Below are 18,492 nucleotides of genomic sequence, written 5' to 3' on the forward strand. Positions count from 1 at the left end.
ATTTATTTTACTGCCAAAAGCATCTGGCACCAAAAGACGGATTATGTTCGTAAAAGGAATAACAAAAAATATTCGAGCGTCAAATAAAAAAGTTTGAAAGCATTCAAATATCAAAGAAAATTCTGGATACAAAAAAAAAAAAAGCTCATAATATCTGCACAAAAGAAACAATTTACAAAATTTTAAGAAAAAACCTAATTTGTATTTGGCTGGCTGCTTTTCAAAAGAAACTTGGATTTTGCCTCTTTCCATTCACAGACAGACAAAAACGTAAGCATCTCTTCACAAAACAAAAAACGTTGCATACAAAAAAGAAAAGAAAAGAAAAATAAAAGAAACTAAGCGATCATTTCTTCTTCCGTTCCGACAAAGAAATGTTCCAGAAAGAAATTATTAAAGTGAAGAACAGAAAAGTTAACTCTGTTTTAAACAATCATTAAAAATGCTCGTTTTTTCTGAATAAAACTTTGTGAAGCAAAAAATTCTCAAAATTGTGCTTTTTCTGCTCTGGCAACTGCTCCACTGCAAGTAAAAATTTGGAAACATGATGCTTTAACACAAAAAGAGTCTTAACGACGATGCAAGCAATGAAAAAGCGGAAAGCATACAAATCAGTTGTGTGAAAGTTCAAAAATGTGTTGAATATATTTTTTGAGACTTATAAAATGTCTATCATTTTTCTTTTGTCGGTGAAAACATTTAATGCACCTGCAAATAACCCTGAATTGAAAGCTATAAGCTGCTGAATCTTTCGTTTCCTTAATTGTCATTTTTGAAATTTTTCAGTCAATTTCACCTCCTCAAAAGATGGTTCATTCATTTTTTTCCCCTCAAACCTTGAATCTTTATTCTTCTTAGCTGCACATAAATTATTATTCATCCTGCACGAAGTACATCTTGCTATTCATTTTGGCCAGAAGAAACAGGTGGTTCTTCATTTCCTTTTGGAGAATCAAGAGTTAATTGTTTTGACTCATTTGCCTTTTCTACGCTATTCGTGTCCAAATCATCTTGAACAAAGGGTTCTCCTTCAGAGGAATCAACAGACTCATTTTCATCATTTTCTGCAGAATGCAAAGCAGCTGCAAATAATGAAGGAGCAATATATGAAGGCGAAGATGGAGGAGAATCCGAAGTTGTTTGATACAACTTCAAAGCACTTTCAAAGGGAAGGAATGGTTCGTCATCTGCTGCTTTGTTCTGTTTAGTCTTTTCTGTTGTATCAGAATTTGCAACTGTTGCATCCTCGGCAGAAGAAAGATGAACCATATCATCTTTGGTTTCTTTTTCAGTTTTCAAAGATTCAGCAATTTGTAAGCAAGGCTTATTACCTGCATTTCCACTTTCACCTTCATCTTCTGAGTCTTCGTTGTCATCGCTAAATCCCTTTCTGAACTCCTCTTCCTCCAGCTGTCGCAGCAACTCCCTCTGATCCTCAAGTTCTTCTTCTTTTCTTTTGATTTCGCGCTCCTCCGCTTCTACATCAACAACGGCTGCATAAAAATCTTCAGTTCCTGTAAGCTGCTGGTTCCATTCCGAGTCGTGTACTCCATCCTCATCACCTTCAACCGCCAACTTCAGTTCGGAATCCCTAAAGTTGCGATTGTCATTGCTATCATCATTGCTTATTCCAATTATTAATTGGTTGTCTTTGATTGCAACACCTTCATAATTGCTATTGTCTCCTATATGAAGCATCGATGACCGTTTGGACAAAGCAGTGAATGAGCGTTCTTCATCAAGCGGAATTCTACCACAAGATGAAGCTTCATTTTGCAAGTCCTGTGAAGTTGCACCTGCCAAATCTCTTCCATCGGATGTACTTTCCGAAATAGAAACATCTCCGTTAAGAGAACTGTCGAACTTACTTGTGATAATTTGATTGCTTTGCAGAGAAGAAGTGAATGGAACTGATTCTGTGGCATCTCTTGCATCTTCTTCATCTGAATCTGCATTGAGCGAATATGAAGGCGAAGCTAAAGGTGAGCGTTCGAATCGCTGAGGATGCGACAGAACTCCATTTGAAGCATCTTTAATGGAAGTCTGTTCTTTGTTGGAGATTTCTGAATCATCTTTACCTTTTTCATTTTTCTTCTCAACAACTGTTGAGTCTTGTTGTTCAACTTTGACAATCATTAAGACATCTTCTTTAGTCTGCATTGATCTAAGATCATAATGTTGAACTATGTTGGCTTTCTGATCCTCATTCTGCAGATCTGATATCATTTGCTTGTTTGAAGGAGCGTCTATCAAATTATCATTATTCAATTGAACAACTGAAGATGAGCTCTCGTTCAACTCCGATATTTTGCTAATGTCTTCAGGAGGAGGAATTAACTGAGGCACCGAAATCATCTGCTTTTCTCTGTTCTTTTCCTGACCTTTGCTCAAAAGTGCGTCTTGTGTTTGAAATCCTACATATGAGTACCCGTTGTTAATTATGAAAACATTAGGAGAAGAAGACATGTTCATACTAATCAAAGGAGATGTTGAAGATGTTGACGAATAACCACTGGACTGTGATGTTTGCACAAGTGGCGTTCTTTCGTTGCTGTTGGCATAGAAAAAGTTATTTGCCATTGATGTTCCTGCAGAGTTCTGTTGCAGTTGCTCATTCGTTTCTGGCAGAAAGCTGCTTTGTTCTGCGTTCACAAAATTCTTTTTATTGTTCATTTTCGCTTTTCCTTTAACATTCTCTCCTTTCTCTGCTTCAAACTTCTTTGCATCTTCCATTTCCTTTTTCATCTCCTTCAGCACATTTTCTGCCAACGACATTCCCACAGCAGCTGCAGAAGCGCCTGAACCGACTGTCCTTCCTCCAGAAGAAGAAGAGGTAGGCGCAAAAGGAAATGGCTGCAGAATCCTCTGAAGCGATGCAAATGAGCTTGCCTTCGAACGGAAAGACAGCGAACGGCGCAGCCCACGGAACGGAGGAATCACAAGATTCAGATGTTTTGATAAGAATCCTGAGGCAGACTGTTGATTAGACCCAACTGACGATGATTGTGTTGAAGATTTTTTATCTCTTTGCTGATGATATGCATGACGGCTGGACTTGTGTTTTTGCTTTTGGTTGTTATGAGAGGAGCTTGGAATTACTAAGGAGCATTGATCAGAATCAGTGCGTGCTTTTGCATCTCCATTGGCGCTTGCACCAGAATGAGTATCAGATGTCACATTGGTTGTTCCTGTTGTTGCGTCAGACTTCTTCTGTTTCTTCTTCTTCTTCAGTGTGATTGGAGCCTTGGGCATGTCAGGTGGGCGGATGGGAATCACCGAAGATGAAAGATAAGAAGATGTGACAGGAACACGAGACGATGGATGCTTTGTGCGGAATGTGGAGACGGTTTCTGAAGAATACCCAGACAAAGACGAGGCAGTTGAGGCAGACGATGAAGAAGAATTCGGCTTTGATGAATCAGCTCTCAGCCTGTATTGTGTTGGGAGAGTGGCAACAGAAAACACTGACAGCCTTGGAGATCTTGGAGTGGCATTATTTTCTGCCTGCTTCTCATCAATCTGGCTGCTCGTGTCTCCTTGCACTGCATTGGCTTGACTGTCTGCTTGGTTCATTGCCTCTGAGATGAGAGTGTTTCCATCATTAGAATTGTCAGTTGGTGAATGAGAAAGCCCATCTGAAGCATCCACATCCTTCGACTGAAACACTGTTGCTACAACAGACTGATTCAATGCTTCACCAGAACCCGACCCAATCCCAGTTGAAGATGAATTTTGTGTAGATTTGCTTTTGACAAGATGTGGTGGTACAAATTGATCGTCTTCATTTAATGTATCGCTTTCTTTGAATTTCAGTAGTGGTGCGCTTTCGTTATATGTGTGCTCAACTTCGTTGGATTTGACTGAAGAAGCACCTGACTGTGTCGTAGCATCCTTGTTTTGTGATGCCTCTTCATTTGAATCAGATGTTTCAGAAGAGTCGAATGAAAGCGATGATGATGAGATTGTAGACAAGTCATCAGATGATTGAGAGGATTCGTCATAAACATTTGATTCTTCATTTGAGAGCAGTCCAAGCGTCTCTTCATCGACCTCTCCTTTTTCGTCTTTGTCCTTTTTTGCTTCCTGCTGTTTTCTGCTTTTTTGCTCTTCTTTTCTCTTTCTTTGTTCTTCTCTTTCTTTCTTTCTTTGATTCTTCAAAGCAATTCTTGCTTCCTTTTCTTCTGGTGTCTCATTCTTTCTCTCCTCCAATTTGGCTTTTCTTGCTTTTCTCCGTTCTCTCCTCTTTTTCTTTTCCTCCTCTTTCGCTTCTGCAGATTCCTTTTCTATCTCTTTATTGACTTCTTCTCCTTCTTCCGTTGAGAGTTTCCCTTCTTCAGCTTTCTCGTGTGTCGATTCAATCAAATCCGTCTTCTTCCAGCGGCCAATCAGTACAACAACCAGCACAGGCAGCGAGCACGCAAACGAATACGCCACCATCAGGATTGTACCGATCATCACTGTCATCTTCCCCTGCTTAGCGAGCAGGATCCCAGGCACCACCACACAGCCCACAAGCGCCAGCAGCGAGCAGACTGTTGGTGTGATCGTGTCACCAGATGCCTGGAGAGTGGATGAGAGAGACAGGCACAGCATCTCCCCATACGCAAACGCAGCAAACAGCCTCAGGACAATTTCACCGCTTTCAAGCAGTTTCGATAGCTCGTCTGGCGAGGTGAAGTCTTCAGGCTCGACAAACATGCGGAGGATGAACCGAGGAATCCCATTGTACAGCCCAGCGACAAACAAAAGGTAGACTGTGAGGAAAAATACAGCGACCTTAGTCACCCTCACAGCAGCTCCCGGCTGCTTGGCGCCAAGATGCAGCGCAACAAGAATTTCCTGCGCGCCTGCCATTCCGTACACAATCATTCCCATCACCTCGTGGACAGTAGTTGCCAGCCCCGTTGCCGTGACTTCCATTGCCCCCACAAACTGCATAAGGAACAAATACACCGTCCACACAACCAATTCGAGTGCTCGAACAAGCCCAGAGCAAAAGCCGAGAACACACATTTTCAGAAGAAGCTTTACATCAGGAATGAGTGAACGTAATGAAAGCAGTTTGTATTGCTTTCTAAATTTACCGCTGAACAAAAGCCAACTGAAAAACAGCAACGCACCAAAACCCTTTGCTGTCACTGTGCCATATGCAGCCCCCATATATCCTTTCTTTAAAACAATAATAAACACATAATCTGCTCCGGCATTCACAATAAGTGACAGTATATTCACAACAATAATTGGAATAGGTCGAGAAATGCCCGCAAATACAGATGCTCCGTGCTCATAAAGAAGAAATGAAATTGCCCATGTTAGAACAAACTTTGAATATTCAATTTCTGCCCTTAGCAAAAGCCCAGTAGTTGGATTTGATTTGTCATCAAGCAACATGAGCAAAGGCTTCATTGCCGGAATAAAGGCCGCGCACATTCCCCAACAAATGAGTGTGACATAGTTAGTTGTCCAAAAAACAACTCCTACTTGATCGTACTGTCCATCGCCAAAAATTTGCGCAATATAATTTGTTGTGAAAAATATTAAGCCAAGCGCAAGATAAATAACAATCGAAACAGTGCTCCATCCCACTGAGACTATAGCAACGTCTGTTCCAATTTCTCGATCTGGAGGATTGAAACGACTTAAAATCATCTTTTCAATAAAAACATTGATGATTGATGAAGCCTAAAAATTAATGTAATGAAAATGAAATACAATAAATGGAAAAGAGCACATGCCTCTGAAAGAATCATCGGAATTGAAAGAACGAACAGTTCTTGGAAATAAAAGATAAAATATTTAATTTTCATGATATACAAAAATTTTTATCACCTTTTAACCCTCCTGGACCGCTCCAGGCAAACATTCTATCAAAAATGTTCTTTTTTGCCCCTTTGTTATCCTTTCCCATCGGGAAATTTAGATTATTTGATGTGATAAAATTTTGATTTTTATTGTGGGTGAAAACTGTTAAGATTATTGAAATGGCCGTTTTTTACACAAATCATTTATTAATAAAATTTCAATAAAAATATATTGAAAAGCATATACAAATGGTTTCTCAGATCAGATTCACTTTATTTTTTGTGTTTTTTTGAGATTAGAATTTGCTTAAAGCATGATTCGTTTTTGTGCTATATTGCTTTTATCTGTTTATTCTGCGGGTTTGTTTCGTTTTAAATGGTTGCGCTATATTTTGTTTTTTTTGAAGCTGATGATGCAAAGCCTTCATTGTACACTGGAGACCAACCTCTTCCAAAAACGTTTGACTTACGCGATAAATATCCAGAATGTACTCCATTAATTAGACCGCTAAATCAAGGTTTGTTGTATTTTTTGCTTTTTCGTTAATTGTAAGCGTTCATCAGGAAGTTGCGGAAGTTGTTGGGCTTTTTCAACAACAAGCGTTGCTGCAGATAGATTTTGTATAAATGGGTACACAAATCAGCAAATGGCTGCTGAACATCAAATTCAATGCGACATTAATAACGGTGCGTGCAATGGAGGTTATATCAACAAAGCCTTTGAATTCCAAGTGAATACCGGACTTGTTCCTCTTTCTTGTAAGTCGTACCGTGACGCCACAACAAGAAGGTGTTCACAACAATGTGATGATCAAAGTACTATTGATGATTCAATGGTCTATAAGATGGACAGCTACAAATCCCTTTTTAAAAGAGATGACCATCAAGCAACTTTGAATCAATGGATGGAAGAATTATTTCTCTATGGGAGCTTTGCTGCGTCATACATGGTAACTGACAAATTCCAAGCATTTTACAATGATCATGAAGCAACTGTTGTTTACACAAGAGAAGATGATGCAGGAGGTCAGAATATCACTTATCACGCAATCAAAGTAATTGGATACGGAGATGGCGTTGATAAAAATGGAAGGGGTGTACCATATTGGCTTATACAAAATAGCTGGGGGCACACATGGGCAGATGGCGGGTATTTTCGGTTGGAAAGAGGAAACATGACATGTGATATAGAAACTGACGGGTATGCTCCTGAAATCCAAGAGTATTACGATGAGTGCTCAAAGCACATAACCTGTGATGAGTGCAAGAGCGATCCGTCATGTGGTTATTGTGTTTCATCTGACATGTGTGTGACGATTAACCCTGAAACTGGGAAGCAGAAGAAAGGGATGTGTCCAACGATGCTGAGCAAAGATTCCGTATGTCCGCTCGATGATTGCATTCAGTTTTCGAAAGATCCTCAGCGTTGCTTGTCCCACAAAGGGTGTTTCTTTTGTGCTCAAAACAACAAGTGCAAAAAAGGAGATCGGAAGACTGGGACAATGAACAGTGGAACTTGCGTCGATCCAATCACTTCAAAGGCCCAGCTCATAAAAAAATATCCCTGCGTTCAATATAAAGAACAGAATGAGTGCCTTAATGTAAATGGAGATACAAAATACCAAAAGAAGTGCGTGTGGTGCCATCAGCATAATTTGTGCTTGGATAACAATGTTTATTCTACAACAAATAAAACACTGATAAGTAGTTGTTCGGAGGATTATTTTACAGTTGATGGAAATTGGACAGCTCCTCAAAATTTCTCGTGCTCCGATTTCTCTTTTAAAGCTTGTTTGGTAAACGATCCATGCAAATGGGATTACCATTCAAAACAATGTGTAAATGGATCTGCTCCGAGTGATCCTGAACAACCTCCCGCAAATCGTTTGATGCCCGTGAAATATTCGCGTAGTGCTAATATGACACAAAGGCAAAAAGAAAACGATGATGCGTCATCGTCCGAACGCAATGAGGAGGTGTGCTTGTCTTTGTCTTGCGATGCATGCACGCCTGAAGTTGGTTGTCTGTGGTGCCACTCCACCCAGTCGTGTGTTGCAATTTCCAATCCATCAGCTTCCAACTCCAATTCCTTAAGCACATACATGACAAGCTGCACAGTCAGCTCTAGCAATGGCGATCGTATGAACTGGAGCGGAATGACAACAACGCGGGCTCGATGCGACCCATGCAGCAAACATGCTTCGTGCATTGACTGCGCAAAACAAGCAGAATGCGGCTGGTTTTCGCAGGCGTCGATGTGCGTAATGGGCAAGTCGAAGTCGTCTATGGATCCGAAAGAATTTGGTGCTCAGTTCGAAAATGATACGTTTATTGCGTATCAAATGAATTGCCCTGTAGTTCTTGCACAGGCCGAAGGAGCACACTTTGTGAAGGCATGGAGCGTTTCGATCATATCAATTTTGACAGCGTTTATGCTTATCATCCAATTCGTGAATTATTCTTAAAGAAATTCACTTTTTTTTCAAAGTTAGATTTTTCTTTTCTCACTGCTTGATTAACACTTTTTTGGTGATAGTATTTCTAGCATCGTTCGTATTTTTTTGAAGATGCATTTTGCTTCAATTTTATTTGAATGTAATGCTTTGTATCGTTTGAAAAAATACTTTTTTTTCTTTGCGCTTCAATAAATGGATGAAATTTCATTTATCTTAAGCAAGCTATTTTTGATATTATGCTTTACAATTCACTTTGAATTATTATGTTTATTTTTTTCGGCATATCATTTCCCCTTGAATTTTATTTTTCACTTCAAACTTGTTTTTGTTTGTCATATATTTTCAATGTTTAAGTTCGCTTCAAAGCAACCTTAGAAGCAAATGCTCGTCAAAGTGTTATTGCAAAATAAAAAGATGTGAAACAAATAATCGGTGTAAAATGTGAATCTTTTGCAAACGAAAAATAATTTTAATTTTGTGGGAGATTGGAAAATGACAATATCTCCATTAAAAAATACTTCTTGAGATAAAAAATTTTGAACATTTTGAGCAAAGATGAAAAATGAGAGTGATTCAAATTTCATGTTTTACATTTTTCATAGTTGTGCAATTTATTGAATCATTGCTTGAAAAATGAATTTACAAAATGTCTTTTGGAAAAATAGTGTTGAATCAACAAGCGTATTGGTGGGCATTGAAAGAGAATTGAGCAATTCAGTTCATAAATTCGAATTCAAACCTTTCACTTCTTCACTTCTGTTTTTCTGTAATGACAAATGATAGTAAAATCTCGCTGAATTGTTTCTAAAAAAGCATCCATATCTTATAGAAGCTGTAGGCACGATTTAGGTAAGTCGTCTTGGATATTTGTACAATATAATTGTTCGTGTTGCTTTGAATCATGTTCATTCAACATGTTCAAGAAGAGGTTCTTCGTCTGATGCTTCTTCAATAGTTATTCTTCTAACGTATCTATCCATATAAAATCTGTCTGTATTAATTTTAATTAATTTTTGATTTTGAACACAAGCAAAAATAAGTTCTGGAATTGGCAGAATGCAGAGAATTGCAAGAAATACAGTTTCCCAAGGTTTTACATCATAACCGAAAAAATTCGGTATAAGAAAAAGATATTGCAAAATAGACATTGTTACAAAGTTTGAATATCCCCCAACCTAAAAAAAAGTTAATATTCCGATCTTCAATCAAAAAAATATATAAAAAGTTCAAACATCCTCCTGGAAATTCGCATCTTTGCCACATTTCAATCTGTATGTATCAATAATCAGCCACAATGCTGCGAATACAGGTGAAGTAATTTGCCTCCACAGTAGAAACTCTTCAGTGAAAAACTGAAATTTTTTTGAAATCTTTTTAAAAAAACGCATTTTAACCTCAAAAAATTTGCAGTATAATGTCAGCGAATAAATGATTGTCCAAAAAATGGAAAGCACCTTGTTCCACCAAAGCAAAATATGAAAAAACAGACTTATAGTTGAATCTGAAGAATTTAAAATGGAATTGTCAAGAAATCACGAATGCATTTGACACGCCTCTCAGAGGTTCTTTGGAATGGAATAATGGATATCTTTTAATATGATTTGTCATTATTTTAATAAGTTCAAGCTTACAATTAATTAAAAATTGATCTAAAAAATAACAAAAAATATCGTTTTCAAAATTCAATCTTTTTGCATTCATAATTTGAAAAAGATCTCCTCAAAGAGTATCGATTTTATAGGGAAATAAAAATGAAAGTTCATTCTTGATTTAATTCAAAAAAAAAAAAAGCTGTTTGGCGTTTATGAAAAGAGACTGATACAAATGAAAACAAAAAACCTTTCGTATTTTTCAGAAAATGTTTGACACTTAATTTGCTTTTCTATGATTTTTTGATATTATATTCATTTTAACATCATCATCCCAAGACTGTAATTGATTAACGCGATGCATCATATACCGAACATTTTCCGTTGCTTTGAAAGCATTTGTTTGTTCAGAAGGTTGATTTGAAGCACGTGGAGATGCCATCATTTGTACCGATATCGATGAAGACGAAGAAGAATGCCCTGCTCCAGAGCCAGCAGACGCACTTGCATTCGGCACGGCACTCAGCATGAAAGAAGGCGACTGTGGTGTTGGCGGGAAAGCAATGAAGGAAGGAACAGACTGGCGCCGTTCTGTCGACTGGATTGGAGTCATTGCGCCGTCCATCCCCAAATTTGGGGTCTGTGGAGAAGAAGAAGCAGGGGTTGTTGCACGGTTTATGGAAGCGCAAGAAGATGGCCCCAACGATGACAGATACAAAGGCGGGATGCCCTTCAGCAAAGCAGTGATTGGCTTTGATGATGGAGAGATGGACAGAGTCTGTTCAGATGAGCTAGATGAAGAGCCGAAGCTGCCAGTGCTGCTGCTACTGCCAAGAGACGGTGAGGATGCTGAAGGAGTCGCAGTCGAAGAATAAGGAAGAGAGGAGCGTAGAGGAGATGTTTGGGAGCGAGCAACTTGATAAGAATCGACAGCTTGGGAAAAGCGAAGAGAAGAAGTAGGGGTTGGCAAAGGCGATCCTTGTGGAGAGTAAGATAAAGGAGAGGAGAAAGAAGATGCAAAACTTCCGAAACGTTCTGGCGAGGGCGAAAGAGAGTGCTCTGAATCGCTTTCTTCAAGGTTCATTTCTGCTCGGCGACTACGACGCATCTTACGCTCAAGTTCTCGTTCTTTCTCGGTAAAGGCATCCACAGGGCGTCCTTTTTCTGTGTCTTTTGACTTTGCTTTTCTCTGTTCTTTTTCTTTATCTCTCTTCTTAACGCTTACCAGGAGTCTTGGAATCATCTTTTTCTTTTTCGGTGCTTGTGTCTCTGATTGATCTTCTTTTTCAGGGACTTCATGTTGTTCAACTTCTTCTTGAACTTTCTTTTCATTTTCATCGAGCTCTTTTAAAATTTCATCTAGAGCTATTGATAGCATCGGTATCTTTTCTCCATTTTCCTCTATTTCTTTAAATGTCACCTTTTGCTCAAGATCAACAACTTTAGAATCGCCTTTTTTATCATTTGCTTGAGGTCTATAAGAAAGAGCGCGATAGGGCCCTAGTGCAGATGATGCCCCACCTCCTATTTGTTGAATCCTTGGATCTGAAGACAAAAATGTTGCATCCTCGCTTCTAATTGGAGTGATGTCAAGGTCGGGATCATAAGGCCCTGTAGAAAATGGTAGTGTTTGTGGAACACCTTCATTTAAAAATTGCATAATTCCTTTCAATTGCCCAATCGTATCATTCAGTAAAGAGCTCACTGTGTTATCCATTTCTTTTATTGTGGAAGATAACTTTCGAGATTGTGAAAGAGTCTGTTGTTTAGGTACAGGTTTTTCTATATTGTCAAGTTCTTCAATAAATGAAATTGAACGAGCAGTATTTTGATTTGAATATACGGGGGAGAAGTTTGGATAAAAAGAAGGCATTTGTTCCTTCAATAAAGTATATTCATCCGGATGGACAGAAGGTGTTACTTCCTTAGAAAGCAAATTATCGTATCTATCAACAAGTAAATCAAATTGCTCGTTGGTTGAATCCATTTCAAATACTTATAGATCTAACCATAAAAGATATCATTCTTCTGAGGAAAAAACGAAAGATATTCAAACATTGTTGTTGTTTTTAATCAGACATATTTTTCTTTTCGAACAAGCAAATGTTTATGGATTTTAGTCAAAATTGCACTGTTCTTTTTAAAATATTAAAAAACAAAAAATATGAAATATCAAATACAAAATTCTTCTTTAATCATTAGTAGCTGACAAATAAATCAATAAATAAGAAAGCATAAATGAAAATAAAATCTGTAAATAACACTCAAATAGATAAAAACACCTTCTTAACAAATAACATTAATGTGAATTACCACTTTAAAACTAAAGTTTCCTAAAATACATTTGTTTCATCAAAAAAATAATATTTTAAATTGAGTTAAAATACAAAAAAATTGATTGAGATTAAAAACATTCTACAATTAAAGAACATACAAATTTAACAGAAAAAAATGCAAAATATCAATGTGAACGAAACACACAAACATAAAAAATAAAAACACAAAAATTAACTGAAAATAAAAATCAACTTTATCCAATTGCAAAGTTCAACATTGCTCAAAGTCAATGTCCATCACTTGCAATAATTATAATTTATAAGTGAAATAAAAAAATCTATTTGTAACCGTTCTTCTTAGACAATTCGCTTTTTTAATCTCAATTGTGTCTCTCATTTATCTGCAAATTCTGTGCAACCCTACAAAAAATAATCAACTGTAATTTTCTTTGGAATTTCTCTCTTTGCTTCGTCTTCTTCCGAAAACAGAACAAAATGCTTTTCTTCATTTGCAAACATCTGAAGTATGGCAGCCACGTTGCCGCAAACATATGAATAATTCGGTGCAGACCACACAGTCACAAGGCATTGCTCTTCAGGAAATGCGTACTTGTATCCTCCAAAAACAAGTTGATGAGCTCTACAAATTAACGAGATTTTATTCAAATCGCAAAACTTTTTTGAATATTTTTTTTTTTGAAGCAAATAATGTTTAATATTAAATGAATTAATAAAACTGTAAACCTGATGATTAATTAAACATTGCAAGTGTATAATTTGTTTTGCACAAAACATAAAGGAAAATATAATAAATAACAAAAGAATGATGACATCTATTTCATACCCTTTTTGTAACTTTGTATCCAAATAAATATCCACAGAAGCGAGGAGATGGCCCCCATGATTCAACACTTGCTTCAGGATCACTCCACAATAAATCCGCAAATGGACCCTTAAGTGGGACTTCCAAACGGCGTGGAATTAGACGAATCTGATCGATTGTGCGAACATCAGGAGAAAGTCCTCCATGAACACAAAGAGTCGTTTCATCAATTAGCTTTTAGTTAAGTGAACAATTAAATTATTTCAATTATTTCCAAAGAAGATATAATATGCCAAACCGCAGCAAGTGGTAAACAATCAAAAACTTCAACGCTTTTAGTCCATGGTAGAAGATTTCCGTACTGCTTCATGCAATCATCAAAAAACCCATACGAATGAGAAATATTCCGCGTTTCATGATTTCCCCGAAGAAGTGTAATTCTTTCAGGATATCTTTGTTTCACATATATTTAGACGGAAAAAGAGAGAGAAAAAGAATAAAAGCATGCCTTGCTTTTAGACATAGCAAAAATGTTAATGTTTCCAAAGAATATCTTCCTCTATCAACATAATCACCCTGAATGGGGGGGAAAAACAACAATAAGCAATGATTTTTATTTGATAGTATAAAACAATTGTTAAAAGAAATGAAAACCATAAAAATATATCTTTGTTGAGGAATCGGACCTCCAACTTTGAAAAGTTTAAAAAGATCGAATAATTGACCGTGAATATCACCACAAATGTTTATTGGTGTTGATAATGAAATGACCGTAGCCTCTTCTAAAAGAATTTCAATAACCTGCACAATTAATATCAGTGAATTTCAAAAAAGTTAAAAAAAAAGCACACATAATCGCACAAAGATAAGAAATCTATTTCCTCAAGTGGTTGTCGCTTTTTTGCAGTTTCAATAAATTTCTCAAGATCAAATGGCATTTTTAATTGTTATCAATGAAATAACTTCTATAAAAGATCAATGGATGTATTATGACGTGCATCAAAAACAAAAAAAATAAAAAATAAGGTTGATTTATTGTTTTGTTTTTAAAAAATATGCAATGCATTTCTTTCAACTTTTCAATTACGATAGCGTGCAATTCAATGTATTTTTGATTGCCAATGAATTGCTTTATAAATATTGTTGAAAAAACACCATCGAAAAAAAATATTTTTTGAAATTTGTGTGTCACAAATCCGGGACATGTTATAAATCCGGGACAATCCTAAATTTTCAGTTTTTATTGGACTTTTCGCTTATTCATTTGTTTCAAATCAAATCAAGAAATCGTTTTAAGTTATAATAATTGCTTTTTAATAATTATTATGTTTAATAAAACACTTCATCTTTTTATTTCATTTCAAACACAAAATATGAAGAAAAAGTGTTTTTTCAAACACAATAATTGGCTGATCCTTTTTGAAACCAAACTTTCGTTCGAGTTTTGATCATAATTTTTATCTCTTTGGGATTTGTGTCAAAATTTGTCTTTGCAATAGCAATATCATAAACAATAAGTTTTCCCTATTTCAGCTCATTTTTTTCAAAATCCCAAAGAGATAAAAATTATGATCAAAACTCGAACGAAAGTTTGGTTTCAAAAAGGATCAGCCAATTATTGTGTTTGAAAAAACACTTTTTCTTCATATTTTGTGTTTGAAATGAAATAAAAAGATGAAGTGTTTTATTAAACATAATAATTATTAAAAAGCAATTATTATAACTTAAAACGATTTCTTGATTTGATTTGAAACAAATGAATAAGCGAAAAGTCCAATAAAAACTGAAAATTTAGGATTGTCCCGGATTTATAACATGTCCCTGATTTGTGACACACTAGTAACAAAAAATGCATTATTCGTTTAAAAAATATGTGTGACAGATAAAAAATTTTTGTCTAGTCCATTAGCAATTGAGAATTAACTTCAGAATTAGTCTTTTTCCACTATTTTTTATTCGAAATTGGTAAACTTATTTTTCGAAATAATTAAAATTGTATATTATTTTATTAAATATTTTTTGTGAAAAATTGATTTTTGGATAAATGTTAGAAAGTGACAAAAATGTAACATTCAGTCGAATTCGAAATATTGATGAGAAATTGTATCTCATATATTATTATTTATCGAAAAACATAAAAAAAATTAACATTTTCAGAAAAAAAATCATCATCGTTGAAATCGTATAATTTTCGAATGAATTCAAATCACATTGTTAGAGTATGCAATTTTTTATCAAGACTAACGATAGGGTGATCCATTTTATTTTGCGCTAAGAATAAAAAAAGTGTCAATTAAAAATGAATTATCAAAAAATTATTGATATAACAAAGTTTTGCAATTTGATTGGAATGAACACTGAACAAATTTATTAAAAACTTCAACTTGCTAACAGTTTGAAGCTTCCAGATTTCCGAACAATCTGTTCATGGAACGCAAAAATTCTTCGACGAAAAGATATCGACAAAAGGCATCACAACTGTGGAAGACCATGAAACGACGATTTAATTATAATGATTCAACACGCTGCTGAAGACAACCAATATATAAGCTGCAAAGTGTTGGCGGAGTAATCACACATGGGGAAAACAACAGTTTTAAGAATTTTTCATGAAAAACTTCATTATCAATCTAGCAAAATCAGATGCGTTCCATATCCGCTAAGTGAAGATCAAAAAAAAATGTGTGTGCAAATTGGCTTTCAGTTTAAGTCTAAGCCGGATATAATCACATAGAATATAATCAACATCGGTTATAGTCACATTTTTTCTATGCGCCGACATTTTTTGTTTGTTTTTCATTCATTTTCCATCGCATATAATCACAGGGCTGAAAATATGTAATCACATTTTTTCATGTTATGGGTGATTTTTTCAATGAAAAATCGATTTTTTGATCAAAATTTACCATTTTTCGCTTTTTCAAATATATGCTCAAATAAGTTAAAATAACACAATAAAATCCAAAAAATTATATTTTCTATTGAAAAATACGTTTTCATGTAGAATTTTCAAAAACAAAAAATTTGACCCAAAATTAATTATTTCAAAAATTAATTTAAATATTTTCTGTGTTAAGCAGCATCGGATATTATCACAATCGGATATAGTCACAAAAAGTTGTACAAAAACCGATGTGATTATATCCGGTTTAGACTGTACTTGAAAATTTGGTCAATTTTAAAAAAAGGAATTTCGTAGGATTAATTACTGGAGACGAATCGTTTTTCAACAAAAGATATAATTCGGATTGCGAATGGAGAAAAGATAAAACTGAAAAATCAACTATTTCTAATAACACGTTTTTTTGGATAAAATATACATGTTCAAAATTTTTTTTGGTTGATGAGTTGTTTTTTATAAAAAGAATATTTATTTAAAAAAAAGTCAAAATGGAAGCTGAATATTTTATTAAAACTGTATTTAAACAGATATGTCAGATCTGTGACGAGAAGTCTTCTGTTTCACCAGTGGATTTTCCCATTCTTTTTGATAACGCTCAACCTCACACCACTTCAGTTCCAAAAGATTTTGAAGAAGAAAATGATTTGAATATTCTTCCACATCAACCATATCCCCCTGATGTCGCTCCGTGTGATTTTTTTCTATTCGGATGCATTAAACAGGCTTTGAAAGGAAAAAGTGTTTCTAATTCAGATGAATTGGAAATAGTAATAAGAAAAATTCTTCAATCTATATTTTATGAAATGAATATTAGAGTTTTTAATAGTTGAATAACACTATTTCAGTTTATCACAACACTAGATGAAGATTGTTTTTAAAATAGACTTTTATTTTATACATCAATTTTTGTATCATATTTAATTATTTATTTATTCACTTATTCATTTATTTAATTTAAATTTTTTCTTTTTTTTTAGTAAAATGAAAAGGACCACCCTATATTTATTCAAATGAAAACGATGAAAATAGACATTTTTCTCGTTTGAAAAAATAAATTAATTAACATTCTTAATTCTTCATTTGTTTAATGTTGTTCTCCTTCACAAATGTGATTACAGATTCCTTTTCTTGATAAAAAATTGCATACTCTAACAATGTGATTTGAATTCATTCGAAAATTATACGATTTCAACGATGATGATTTTTTTTCTGAAAATGTTAATTTTTTTTATGTTTTTCGATAAATAATAATATATGAGATACAATTTCTCATCAATATTTCGAATTCGACTGAATGTTACATTTTTGTCACTTTCTAACATTTATCCAAAAATCAATTTTTCACAAAAAATATTTAATAAAATAATATACAATTTTAATTATTTCGAAAAATAAGTTTACCAATTTCGAATAAAAATGGTGAAATAAATTATTATTACAAAATATACCTCTGTGACCTGACAAATAACTTGAAGCCTCGTCTGTCACAAAAAAAAAAGAAAGAAAGAAAGAAAAAAGAAAAATAAAAAGAAAAATAAAAAGTAATGAAATGAAAAGAATAGAAAAGAATAGAATAGAATAGAATAGAATAATCAAATTTAAATAAAATAAAATAAAATTTAAACTTATTAAACGATAGCTAAAACTTCTAAAGGTTTTCAAAGCATTTTGGAAAAGATTTGTTGATAGCATCTGTAATATCTTGTCGTTTTTTCTCTTATGTCAGTGACCGTCAGTGGCTGTCAATGACAAATTGTGACAAAAATATTCCTCAACTGACATTTCGTGTCAAAAAAAATAAATATTGGGAACATGATCACATAAAAAAATTTGATTTTTTCAAAATAATAAGAATTATTTCATGAAGATTTTCAAATAAATTATTATAGCAATAAAGAATTATGAAATCGTTATAAATAACCCTTTTTGACAAGTCCAAAATATCTTGTCAGTCATTTTGTCATTTTTTCAATTTTCTCTTGTCATGTCACAGAGGTGTATTACAAAATTTCGGGATTTCGTTATCTAAATTAATTTTCATATATTTATTCATTTCGTTTTTTTCTTCAAACTGAACTTCGTATCATTTATAAAATAAATAAATATTTCATTGCCGTATGGGTGATTATTTCTGAAATTTTATTTTTTCATTCAGAATTTTCGGTTCGAAAAATTCACTCGAATATTAACAAAAGAACGCTGAAAAGTGAAAATATTTATAAAAGATAACTTTATCTTTGTTTCAGCTATAACATTTGTTTTTGAAATGGTTTTGATGATTTTTATTATCCAAATACAAAATCTCTTCCTTATATCAAACAACCTTAGAGAAATCAACACCCCGAAATAATATGTGATTTCAAAAATACTAACCCATATTCTGACTCCATTTACAGTCACTGACTTCATTTATAGTTCGATGATCAAAAAATATTCTTAATTTGATTTTTTGTCAATATCTTTTTTAAAAAACCAATTTTTATTCAACGCTTATTTGAAATAATATTTTATAATATTTGCGTTCAAAATTAATGTTGCAATAATTGAGGTTCCGATATGAAAATAATTTTTCTGTTTGTCAGGAAATCAAATATATCTGTCAATGATCAAGAAGTCACACATAATAAGTTAAGATGAATGGTTAT

The 18,492-nt window shown here is 34.3% G+C and overlaps 5 protein-coding genes across 5 annotated transcripts; 1 reads left to right on the forward strand and 4 right to left on the reverse strand.

Annotated features, from left to right (window-relative positions):
- Positions 1-900: 900 nt before the first annotated feature.
- On the reverse strand, positions 901-6,042 carry MONOS_12276 (putative MATE family efflux transporter; the record flags this gene model as incomplete). Its single annotated transcript, XM_067864884.1, has 1 exon — positions 901-6,042. The coding sequence occupies exon 1, from the start codon at positions 5,647-5,649 to the stop codon at positions 901-903; it is 4,749 nt and encodes a 1,582-aa protein (XP_067728370.1). The 5' UTR covers positions 5,650-6,042.
- An 18-nt stretch (positions 6,043-6,060) lies between these two features.
- On the forward strand, positions 6,061-8,686 carry MONOS_12277 (putative cathepsin B1 cysteine protease). The gene is made up of 3 exons (XM_067864885.1): positions 6,061-6,161; positions 6,209-6,319; positions 6,366-8,686. Exons 1-3 carry the CDS (start codon positions 6,116-6,118, stop codon positions 8,264-8,266), a joined length of 2,058 nt encoding a protein of 685 aa, XP_067728371.1. The 5' UTR covers positions 6,061-6,115; the 3' UTR covers positions 8,267-8,686.
- Positions 8,687-8,829: 143 nt separating this feature from the next.
- MONOS_18614 (uncharacterized protein) lies at positions 8,830-9,908 on the reverse strand. The gene is made up of 5 exons (XM_067871649.1): positions 9,811-9,908; positions 9,652-9,758; positions 9,490-9,609; positions 8,997-9,432; positions 8,830-8,907 (listed from the first exon to the last, which is right to left on the reverse strand). Exons 1-4 carry the CDS (start codon positions 9,863-9,865, stop codon positions 9,163-9,165), a joined length of 552 nt encoding a protein of 183 aa, XP_067728372.1. The 5' UTR covers positions 9,866-9,908; the 3' UTR covers positions 8,830-8,907; positions 8,997-9,162.
- An 18-nt stretch (positions 9,909-9,926) lies between these two features.
- Positions 9,927-11,852, reverse strand: MONOS_12278 (uncharacterized protein). The gene has a single exon (XM_067864886.1). The coding sequence runs from the start codon at positions 11,831-11,833 to the stop codon at positions 10,127-10,129; it is 1,707 nt and encodes a 568-aa protein (XP_067728373.1). The 5' UTR covers positions 11,834-11,852; the 3' UTR covers positions 9,927-10,126.
- Positions 11,853-12,016: 164 nt separating this feature from the next.
- MONOS_12279 (putative protein phosphatase) lies at positions 12,017-13,921 on the reverse strand. Its single transcript, XM_067864887.1, has 6 exons — positions 13,797-13,921; positions 13,600-13,746; positions 13,454-13,521; positions 13,244-13,397; positions 12,967-13,179; positions 12,017-12,797 (listed from the first exon to the last, which is right to left on the reverse strand). Exons 1-6 carry the CDS (start codon positions 13,881-13,883, stop codon positions 12,543-12,545), a joined length of 924 nt encoding a protein of 307 aa, XP_067728374.1. The 5' UTR covers positions 13,884-13,921; the 3' UTR covers positions 12,017-12,542.
- Positions 13,922-18,492: the final 4,571 nt, after the last annotated feature.

Source organism: Monocercomonoides exilis (genome assembly GCF_001643675.1).
Source record: "Monocercomonoides exilis strain PA203 chromosome Unknown scaffold19-1596985, whole genome shotgun sequence".
Classification (NCBI taxonomy): Eukaryota; Preaxostyla; order Oxymonadida; family Polymastigidae; genus Monocercomonoides; species Monocercomonoides exilis.